Raw genomic sequence first — 11,790 nt, 5'->3', positions numbered from 1 at the left:
GATTCCATTAGGTGAATGATATTAATTTTTAGTACTTCTTGCAGCGTTACTTCAACAGTGGCCTAGATCTAAGTGAGGCTCGCGCTAGTCTCCTTTCCGGTGATGTGGTTGAGCTTACCAATGCCAGTGTTGTGGATTCCACTAGCATGAAACTCACATGGCAGGTTCGTAGCAATAGTGTAAACATTTCTCATTCCATCCTTTTTTCAAATGCTTTCCATATGCTTACTCATGCAGATCATCAATGGCAAATACGTCGAGGGCTTCTACATCTATGCACGTCAGCTACCAAATCCAATAGCAAATAATCCAGCTCCTGTAACGCCAAACACCAATCCACTGATGGACTCTGCATCTGCATCGGAATCGGCCTCGGCTTCGGCATCGGCATTGATTTCGACAAAACCAAATATTGCCGCTGCCGGAAAACGTGATGAGACGCCACAGCAGTCACCGCCATCGACTTTCAGTACCAAATACCGTATGCTGACGATACTCAATGGCGGTGGGGCTTCATCCTGTACGTTAACCGGCCTCTTACAGTATACGTTATATGAATTCTTCATTGTGCCATTTTACAAATCCGTTGAGGGCAAACCTTCAAATTCACGCGTGGCGCGTACCCTCGAAGATGGTGAGTTACAATTTTTTCTCTACATTCCAAGGGGTTGTGATAGGGGGGAGGGAGGGTCTAATGAAGCATATGCAGCCAAATCCAGGGAAATCCAACTAACCATATAACATACCTTTACAACAATGACAAAACTACCCCCGGCAATGGGAAAGAGAGAAAGAGAGATGACAAATGCAGAAGGCGGTGCGGGGCTATGGCTCTTCGATTGCAACAATAACCTAATTCAATAAAAAGAAAAAAAACTGCAGAAACCTTGCTCTTATCCTTATCCGACATCAGCTGTCGAGCCATGCGGGTCGCATAATCGCATATAATTTTCGAGGGGTCGTCGCAACAACAAAAAAGAAAAAAAGAAGAGAAACCCAAAAAAAAAGGCCAGATTGGGCCTGGATTGATGGGGGGTGGGTGATGCTGCTGCTCGGATATGGCAAATAAAAAGTATGTCAATCATTGAACACAACAAAAAGCGAATCATGCGTAAGTAAATGCCGAACAATGGCTGAGGAAAATCCTATACGCATGATGTAGGCCCAGACCAGGTGGGGGGCATGACCTCCTCCTCCTCTCCATCACTCTCTCTCTCTATCTCTCTCTTTACCTGCTGATGTGTGTGTGTGTGTGTGTGGAATACTTGATGTTGAGATTTACATGTGTAATGTTGTGGGTGGTAAAGGATTGGCCAGGCATTGACATCATCGATTCAATGGAATTTGCCTTTAAAGGTTTTCACTGAAAAGCTTTTATCAACTGAGGTCACTTTATTGACAACTTAGGCAACTCTTTGTTCCAAGAAAAAAGGTATTCCTTGAAGATTAGCTTATGTGCTTTAGCCATTTTAATGAGATCATGACTTTCAGCTTCTTCTCCATTATGTGCTTTCATTAATTATATTGCTTAGGTTCATTCCTAGAACACAAACTGAATACAAAGCCTTTTCAAATGCCATCGTAATCCCCTATAGTTTTCCCACAATCTATTGCCCAGATGTCACTTCAAAGCTTTGGCAGCAAACATATCTCGCTAAGATAAGATTTTTGCCCAAAAAACTTTGCCAAACAGAAGAAAAATGCCAACTCAACAACAAGATAGAGGAGAAAAGAGTAGAACAAAAAAAAATATGGTAAACTTTCCAGACAGGTTTATCACTTCATTTTATCACCGACGAAAACTTTAACGCAAAATGCAATGCAACTGCACTGCAATGCAATGACAAAAAAAAAAGAGAGTGAAAAATTCTGTTGGAAAAATGTTAAAAAATAATTAAAATAAAAAAGACTCAGTAGAAACAGTCAAAGAGCCTGAGCGAGGCGGTGACACAAACCGCAGCGGCAAACATCGAAACTCTTACCAGCCCACAGTGCCGCGAAAAAGTCAACAGAAGTCGACAACGTCGACACAAAGCAAAGCGGTTGCAATATAAAATGCACAAACGTCACCATGTCCTTTCACCCACCCCTCCCAGTCTCTATCCTTGCGCCAGTCTCACTTCAAATCAAAACTCATTTCGTATGCATCACATTTCCACTTGAGTGTCTGAGTTTGGCTGGCAACTCAAAGAAATTGCCAACGCAATTGTGTAAAGATAAACAACAATTATTGCTGCTATGTGTGTATATATGTGGAAGGGACACCCTTTTAACTCAACCTGAACCAATGTGCACAGTGGGCAATGCAGAGCAATGCAAATGTGTTGATGTGGGGAGCGATGAAAACGTTTTCAGTTAGCAAAACGGAAGTTGGCAAATAAAGGTGTGCTATTTAGCTGAGGCGGGAAATATAGAGCAACAGCAACAGAACTACCATGAAATGGTGGAGTAGAATTGGCCATCCTTAATACATAGGCGACTTGGTAAATTCTCTATACAATCTTTAAAAATAAGAAGATTTAATAAATACAGCATTAAATGTCAGTCTGTAATCAAAAATTAATTAGCAACAACTTTCTTACTCGTCTAACTTACATTTAAGACTAGTTCTTCCATAAAAACGTCGGGGTCACCATTAGAAATGTAAAAGGAAAGTAATGTAGTCATTATTCATCCATTGGGATGCAAGAGTATACTAAAAACTGTCTCACTTGATTTCACCCTAACAAACGAGAGAAAAAAAAGAAGAATAGGAGTGACATGCAGACGTGCAAAATAACCCCTGAAGTGAACTACTCGCACTACATGAGTCATTCCCAAGTTGACTAACTATTTCTTTTCTTTGGTAACAAATCAAATTAACCCCTAGTTGAGCCACTGAGAGATAAGCTCTGCCGCCAACAGTAAAGATCATACTATAAGTTTCTATATAGCTTGCATGTAGGTAGTATTTGTGCAATATATTCAATTGCATGTCGCCACGGTGAATGCCGTCTATTTAACAAGGCGACTGCCTTGGGGGTCATTTGTGGCACACAATGGCAGCTACGTGTTAAGCGTATGCATGCACCGCGTTGCAACATCGTCGTCATCATCATCATCATCAAGAACAAAAGCACGACAAGGCACTTTAGCATGTAGCACACACAAACACACAGAGAAAGAGTGCGAGCAAGAGGTACGCACACATGGGAACACACAGGTAGAACAACAAAAGCCAAAAAAGAACTTCACACTCCCTAGACGTAGCCTATTTGGATAGACTTTACTCCTTCATTTTTTTTGTTTCCTTCTTTCTATCTATCTCTCTGTTGTTTTGCACGTGTGTTTATTTAAAGAAATTGCTTCACTCAGCTTCAAAAAAAGAGAAAAAGAGAAGTAAAGGAGTTGGGTGAGTTGCTCTTGTTAAAAGCGACATCAGGAAATAAATAAACAAATGAGGATTAGTCTAAGTGAAGTGTGGCAACGTGTGTGAGAACAGGAAAAGAAAGGATACTTTTATATCCTTCCCACAAAACATACACACAGACACAAGGGAACTAACCAACTAAATGCTAATTAATTACAATAAAAACACCAAAACGAATCGAAAAAAAAATACAAAACTCATTACGACAAAACGTCAGCTGTTCAGGGTATCAAAAACGCATTTTATCCCAAACTCATCTCACATTTTTTTCTCCTCTTGTTTGTTTCGTTACTTACAGTGCCCAACGAGGCGCCATTTGGCATGGAGGCAGTTTTACTCAATTCCTCGGCTGTGTTCTTGAAATGGAAGGCACCCGAAATGAAGGCTCAACATGGTAAGTTATCTAGCCCTGTGGCTCATTAGTGCCAAATTCTGACCAAATGTGCGATTTTCCTCTTTAGGCATTTTGCTCAACTATCATGTGATTGTCCGTGGCATTGATACGGCGCATAATTTCTCAAGAATTTTGACAAATGTCACCATTGATGCTGCCTCACCCACTCTGGTCCTGGCTAATCTCACTGAGGGTGTCATGTACACTGTGGGCGTGGCTGCTGGTAATAATGCAGGCGTTGGTCCCTATTGTACACCAGCCACATTACGTTTGGATCCCATTACAAAGCGTCTGGATCCGTTTATCAATCAACGGTAAGTTGGCCAAAAAAAAAACTATTCTTAGCTCCTCTGGCAATTTATAACACAGGACGACGTAGTCCTGAAATGAGTAATTATCTTATAGTAGACACGGAAATGAAAAGCAAACTTGCGGAATGTGATTTTTTAATAATATTATTAAATTAAAAGTGAAAGAAGGTATCTTTTATTGTTTTTAACGAAAGATATTGACAACTTTTTGAATTATTTTTTTAGCAAAGAACAAAACTAAAAAATAATATTTAAATCTTCCGAAAGTTATTACAGAACGTCTTTATCTATAATAAATGAAATTAATTAAAAAAGATTGAGATAAAAGTTTGTTGCCATAATTTTATTCCCTGTTGACCTGTGTAATATGTTCTATTTATAAATTTTTGTCTGTATTGTTATTTATTTCTTGTTCTTTTTTTATTTCGTCTGAATATAGCTATCCCATCAATCAGGATCATGTAAACGATGTGCTGACACAGCCGTGGTTCATTATACTCCTGGGCGCCATATTGGCCATCCTGATGTTGTCCTTCGGTGCGATGGTCTTTGTGAAGCGCAAGCATATGATGATGAAGCAGTCGGCATTGAATACCATGCGTGGTGAGTACCAGTAGCAGCACCCAACATCCGGCTACCTTTGGGGCTGGAGGCCATAGTTTTTGCACTTCCTTCCTAGCCCGTAGGGCAGGACGTCCCAAGCAGCCAACCAACTAACGAGCAAGCGAACATTTGCATATATAAATAGCGCTAATTTTCCATTGTGTGCATGTGTGTGTGTGAGTGTGTGTGAGTGTATGGAGGGAATCCATGTAGGTGCAAATAAATATTTTAGCAGGCACGAATTTTCGAAATTAACATTTTGCACGTGACGGGGACTTCCCCTTCCGACGCCAGTGCAATTATGCATTTAGTTTTGTGTGCATTATTAACCAGCCAGCCAACCAACCAACCAACTAACTAACTAACCAAGCAACCAACAAGTTGTGCAACGAATCCTCTGGGATTGGAATAGAAGGTAGAAAGGTTGGCCATTTATTGTAGAGTCAGCCTAATTGAAATTAGCAGCCCTTTTACCAGGGAGCTCGACATTGAAATGTGAATTTAATGGCAGTTAGAGGTGCAAATGTTTTAGCTAGATTCTGTTATTTACTAAATGATTTTGTTTAGCCGAAAAACATTTCTACTTGCATTGTCCTGTCAGAGTCAAAATGTTAACAGCGAACAGAAAATAGAAATCAACAAAAAATGGAACAGGATATAACTTTTTTTTTGTTTTGCATATTCATGCTACCTAAGCTGCATAGGAAAAACCTTTTCACAGTCACCACCTGAAAAAGAGTCATGGACAACAATAACACAAAAGCAAAAACAAGAACACCAACAAAATATATGGGGTAAAACTACAACAATGAGAGAGCTGTGCGGCATTCCATAAAACACTCGCTTGATGCGCAGTTATAACCCGGGGACAGTTTAATTGGTGCATTTTTTATGCAATACGCTGGCTGAAAAGTATGCAACACATTTTTTTATTCTATGCAATGGATGGCCATTCGGTGCTTATGGGGTGAAGTGGGGGCAAAAGCGAGGGCGTCAACTGGAAAATTGACAATAATTTATTTGATTTTATGTGTGTATGTGAGGGGTGAGACGCAATGTGTGTGAGTTGAGTTAAGCCAGCTATAGCAAGCATAATATTATTTTAATGCTCTGAATTTATAGCTCTGCAATGTTGCTGGCCATGGGATTCTGAGGATCTAACAAAAGGCATTCCCGACTTATAATTCAACTGAAAAATTAATCTAAAAATTTTGTGTGTTCCCCCCGAAAATGCAAATTTATGCAGCTGAAATTATTTTATCCGTTTTGAAAATGGGTAAAATAGAGAATAACGATTTGTATTGAGAAATATAGACTACTCTACATATTTAACTGAAAAATTATGAGTTGAATTTCAAAATTTGAAAATGTCTTAATGAATAGCAAGGAAGAAAAGTCGTAGAATAACTTGATATTTGCAGCTCCTATTTGAATATATCCGAATCTAAAAAAAAAATAAAACAAAAAGTATATAGTCTTCTCATATAAACTTGTTTGGATTGCTAAATTATTTTAAATATTTTCAATTTTCAAAAACCTTTTGTAGTACGACTCAAAATATTTAATAATAATAACCAAATAGATTCTTTACTTTTTTGATTGACCAAATGAAAATCCATTGAAATTTGTTAATGGAACTGGACGAAAACTTTTTTCTTGTTGTTAATTTCCGGCTACAATTTATTTGGCTTACAATTTGTAGTACAACATTTAATTGCTCTGTCTGACTGTCCCAATGCTAACAAAAATAAACCCTTTTGCCCATCCACTCTATTTCTATCCCTTACTCATCTCTCTCTTGTTCTGTTCACCTGCAGGCAATCATCCAAGCGACGTGCTCAAAATGCCGAGTCTATCGACGCGCAATGGAAATGGCTACTGGTTGGATGCCTCGACAGGCGGCATGGTTTGGCGTCCCTCGCCCAGCGGCGACTCACTCGAGATGCAAAAGGATCACATTGCCGACTATGCCCCAGTCTGTGGCGCAAGCGGCGGCGGCGGTGGCAGTGGCAGCAGCGGCACCAGCGGCGCCAGCAGCGGCAACAGCAGCAGCGGTATTGGCGGACCCGGCTGCATTGATGACATTCATGGACATGGCAATGAACGCAATCAGCAGCGGTAAGTTTTTACTTTATCCTCAAACCCCAAAAATAAAAAACAACAAAATTTATATGAGGAAGGGAGTTAAAAAAAAAACCAAAAATAAAGTTGAAACTCAAAAGCGACGACAATAAAAATTCACCAAACTGTGAAATTGCATTTTTCTGGCGACACAGAGTAAAAAAAAAAGCATTTCCCCGTGAGTTTTTTCTCTTTTGCATATATTTTGTTTTTTTTTTTTTTGGTTTTTATTTTTGTTCTTTCGTTGTCGCCATGAAAATCAAGTTAGGAATAGAAACGTTGGCACGCTATTTATGTTGATTTTGGGCAATGCCCAGTGGACAGTAGTTTTTCAGGCACCACCCACCCACACACACACACAAACACAACCAACAAGCGCCTGAAACTCGACGAGACAGTTTTTTCATTGTGTAATTATCAAATGACTTTAAGGGCTTTAAGCTTGTTTTACTTCATTCAGTTCAGCTGAAATTTCTATCCAATGTCTATCAAATAAAAAGGAGGTTAATCTAGAGAACAAAAATCTTTTGAGGTTTCACTTTTTTGATTATAATCTGATTAAAACGATTTATTTGGTTTATTTTCAATATTTCTATAGACTCAATAAAGCTTTTAAGTCTGAGTATTGCGCATATAGCAATTATATTTGCCATCAGAATTCTCACTTTTAAAATGTTTTATTTACGCAGCTCGAATTAGTTTTTGACTTTAGTTTTTCGCTGCGAGTCTGTGACTGTGAGTTAAAATCGTTTATAACAATTGCAGGCCTAAAAACGAGTTCTCAATAATTTATTTGTCTGGCCGCTGGCAAATGCAGACTAAAAACAAAAACCAATTGAAATAGGGGGAATAACATGCGTATAAAATATGTTTCAAAAAGCAGCATGCAGAAAAAAACGAGTCTAAAACCGTAATTGTTATTTATTTGTGGCTAATTTTTGTGTTCCCCTTTTTTAATGGAGAGGAAATAATTATAACAATTTCAAATCGCGATACACTCATATAAAATAGACGGAAATGAGTTTTGCCGAAATTAAATTTTAGAATAAATTTATTGTACCATCAATATTGACAAGAGATTAAGAGATCTCCTGTTCAGCAAAGTGCACACTAAGCGCTAAAAGTATAGCATACTTTTTTGGGCATTTATTTAAAGCTCATATTTTAATCGCCTAATTACAAATTTCCATCTTTAAATATTGAAATCTAGCTCATGTTGTGCAAAAATAAATTAATGTTTTGTGTGTGTGTGTGTGTGTGTAAGGGCAGATGGATTCACATTCATGCCAATTCAGTTGCTGTCCCACACAAATTGCAATTAAATGCCAATCAACCATCAAAAGCTGAAGAGTCATGCGAAAAAATGGATAGAAAGAGAACAATGGCAAAAAAAAAAAGCAAACACAAAATAAATATTAAACACAATAAAAATTTAAATAAATTGTCTCATTTATATTTATTTTACTACCGACCTATAATAATATTTGCTGGCAATTTGTTTCCCGTTGCCCAGATAATAATAATTATTTTGCACACTTAATTAGTCATTAAAAACGCAAATTGAAAATGCTCTCTCCTTTTGCCAACTCTCTCACACACACACACATCCAAAGTGGGAGTGAAAGAGAGAAGGATATTAATAATTGCAACAAAATAGTGTGCGAAATGCGGTAATAACAATAACAATAAAAGTAATCATACAGTAATGACTATCATATGTGCGCAAAAAGAACCCCTTCATAATGGCCATAATGGAAAATAAAAGCATATCCTGTTAATTCAAATGGCAAAAGGATATATGTATATATATGTATTTACTCAAACTTTACGTATTTTTTTGAGTATAGAAGGTCAATCAACCAAAGAATAGCGACTAATTTTAGTAAAGGAAATTCACAAAAGCTTTGAAAAGAATAGGGAATTTTTATTAAAGAATTCAATGAGATTTTCCATTACTTTATGGATTACATTTTGTTTTACCCTTTTTCATAACTTTATATCCCCCTCCTATCTACGAAATGTTCTTGCTTCTCTACTATGCCTTTTCATTAAGGGCATTAAAAACTCATTGAAACTCTTTGCCATGGCGACTCCATCAATACGCCGTATATTTCGTACAAGGATTTTCCTTTAAATGAATAAAAAAGGCAGCGCATTTCTGGTTTTTGGTTCGCTGGGCGCCATGTTAATCCGCTTTCAGTATTTAAATACGAAAATAAACGGACAAGGGGTGTGAAGTATGTGCTTGTGGGGGGGAGAAGGTTTAAAAAACATTTTCACCTTGTTGTTACCCATATCATCGTTTTTCACCTTTTTTCGATTTTAATCCCATAATTTATTTAATGGCTGATTCTAGACTAACGATGATAATACCCACTAACTATTCCCAGTACATGGTCTTAGCGCTTAGTTGCTACCAAAAAATTCATTTTGCCGCATGAGACCAAAGAAACCAACAAAAACAAAAATGTATGCAAATTTTTTACCTCACATAAATTCTGAGAACCGACAAATTTATAACAGACCAAAAATATGGCCATGAGTTTTCTCTGGGAAGAAGGGTTGTGTTTTTACCCCCTCCCCTCAGCGTTGAGGAAATATTGTAATAAACATGCCTCAGCCAGAGCACAGCACAAGTAATAACTGTTTTTTTCTCTTCTTCTCTTTTTTTATCTCTTCATTTGCAGGTATGTGGGCGAATACTCAAATATACCCACCGACTATGCCGAGGTGTCCAGTTTCGGCAAGGCACCAAGTGAATATGGAAGGGGGTCACCGGCTCCCTATGCCACTTCGGCCATACTCAATCCTAACCAACAGCAACAGCAGCAGCAGCAGCCACAACCACGTTATCAACAACGGCCAGGTGCAGTCGGTTATGGCCTTCAACGACCCATGCATCCCCATTACCAGCAACAGCAGCAACAACACCAGCAACAGCAAGAGCAGCAACAGCTTCATCCGGGAGTCTCACACTCGAACAATATCTATCAGCAAATGTCCACGACAAGCGAGATATATCCCAGCAATAACCCCACGGCCAGATCAGTGTATTCGGAGCAGAATTATTATTATCCCAAGGACAAGCATATGCATATGCATATAACGGAAAATAAACTGAGCAATTGTCATACCTATGAGGCGGCACCAGGACCAGTTGTTGTCGTTGGCCAGACCAAACCATCTTCCGCTTCATCATCGCAGTTTTCTAGTGTTCGTCGTCATCCGCAGATGGCGCCCAACTGCAGCATTGGACGGGATAGTGCTCGCTTTAAGGTCATTAACTCGCAAAATGTTGGCGATTCTAAGCTGCAGCAGAATCTACTCGATCTAGATGGCTCTTCATTCTGTTACAATGGCCTAGCCGATTCCGGTTGCGGTGGTTCACCATCGCCCATGGCCATGCTAATGTCCCATGAGGATGAACAGGCCCTCTATCATACTGCCGATGGTGATCTTGATGATATGGAGAGACTCTATGTAAAGGTCGATGATCAGCAGCAGCAGCAACAACCCCCGCAACAGCAACACCAGCAGCAGCAGCAGCAGCAACAGCAACAAGTATCGCAGCAACAACAGCAATTGCTGCCACTGGTGCCCCAGCATACAGGTGAACATGTAATGCCAACAAATCATCCGCATCATCCGCATCACCATCATCAGCAATCATGGCGTGGTCAGAGTCTGCGTAGCAATCGTAGTAAAGCCGCCGGTTGCCCGGATCCAAAGGAGAATAACGAACTGATCTATGCACCTGGCAGTGTGGCCAGCGAAAGAAGTTTGCTCAGCAATACAGGCAGTGGCAGCAGCAGTAATCAGCCACACAATGTCTGACCCATGGCCGGCAGCAGCAATTCATCACTAATCCCATCCCAAACTCAAACCCAAAACCAAACTCAATCGCAATCCCAAGAACAATTGTACGCCAGGGAGGTAAGGGAGTTGCTCGCTTGGTGCGAACGTTTCAATAATGGTGGAGTCGAGAATTTCGAGTAAGAACGAAATGATAAAGTGACTAAAGGATTGCAGGAATAATCACTGTGAGCCTGCACATGTGATAGAAACGATATGGAAAATGAATAAAATATAATTGGAAAGCATTTACTTTACTACTTCAAGGCTACTTCGCGTCGACTAGCTTTTAATCAAGTTAAATTTTCTTTGATTATTCCTTGCAATGATTTATTTACGCCTTGTCACATTATCTGAGACATCTCGATTAAAAAATATTGTAAAAGCCAATGCCAATTTCGTCACTTTAATTACATAAAAGAAGTGACCATGATTGAGACTGATTCTGATGAACGGATATCAATTGTTCATTTAATTTTAGCATTAAACTGGTTTCATTTTCTAAACAAAAAACTTTAACCACTTTTTGTAAACGCATCAAGTGTGCGACAAGCTTTATCCAAGGATTTGTCTAGTGCTAGTGATAGACTTACTTATTACTTTCTCTCAATTCTACCTATCCTATCTATATTCATATATAAATATTCAGAAAGATAAATCTATTTCCATTCTCTATCCTCACCATTGTGTGTTTAAATGTAGTTTAGATATAGAAAATCATTGTACATGTTATTGAGAACAAAACGTATGATAAGTTCCTCCAAGTATGCAGGCCTCAACTAGTTAAAGCCTGCTCCTAGATACCGATAATACATATATATATATATATAACTTTAGTTGAGATGGGTCATGCATAAGTTGACAGACAGAGCATTTCGTTTGTTACTTAACTGCAAGAATAAATTATATATATTAATTAATTAGATTAGCCGTAAATGTAAATACAAAAAATAATATTAAAAAAATTAATCAAATGTGAACGTAAAATATAAATAAATAACTTTATAATAAATTTACTTAACAGCTGAGTATCAATTGTGCATATATACATAAATATATAGTAATTTAACAATTATATTATATACATATTTAGTTGTTGT

The 11,790-nt window shown here is 38.4% G+C and overlaps 1 protein-coding gene across 1 annotated transcript in view; it reads left to right on the top strand.

Moving 5' to 3' along the window:
• LOC6642400 (roundabout homolog 1) overlaps nucleotides 1-11,102 on the top strand; it is a 47,902-nt gene extending 36,800 nt beyond the window's left edge. Inside the window, 7 exon segments of the mRNA XM_023175821.2 lie at nucleotides 45-164; nucleotides 238-634; nucleotides 3,708-3,803; nucleotides 3,871-4,117; nucleotides 4,554-4,717; nucleotides 6,535-6,835; nucleotides 9,526-11,102. Of these exon segments, the coding sequence (XP_023031589.1) occupies nucleotides 45-164; nucleotides 238-634; nucleotides 3,708-3,803; nucleotides 3,871-4,117; nucleotides 4,554-4,717; nucleotides 6,535-6,835; nucleotides 9,526-10,834 (2,634 nt within the window). The 3' untranslated portion in view covers nucleotides 10,835-11,102.
• Nucleotides 11,103-11,790: the final 688 nt, after the last annotated feature.

Source organism: Drosophila willistoni (genome assembly GCF_018902025.1).
Source record: "Drosophila willistoni isolate 14030-0811.24 chromosome 2R unlocalized genomic scaffold, UCI_dwil_1.1 Seg167, whole genome shotgun sequence".
Classification (NCBI taxonomy): domain Eukaryota; kingdom Metazoa; phylum Arthropoda; class Insecta; order Diptera; family Drosophilidae; genus Drosophila; species Drosophila willistoni.
Note: the sequence above shows the minus strand (reverse complement) of the source record. Positions and strands in the feature narration are given on the sequence as shown.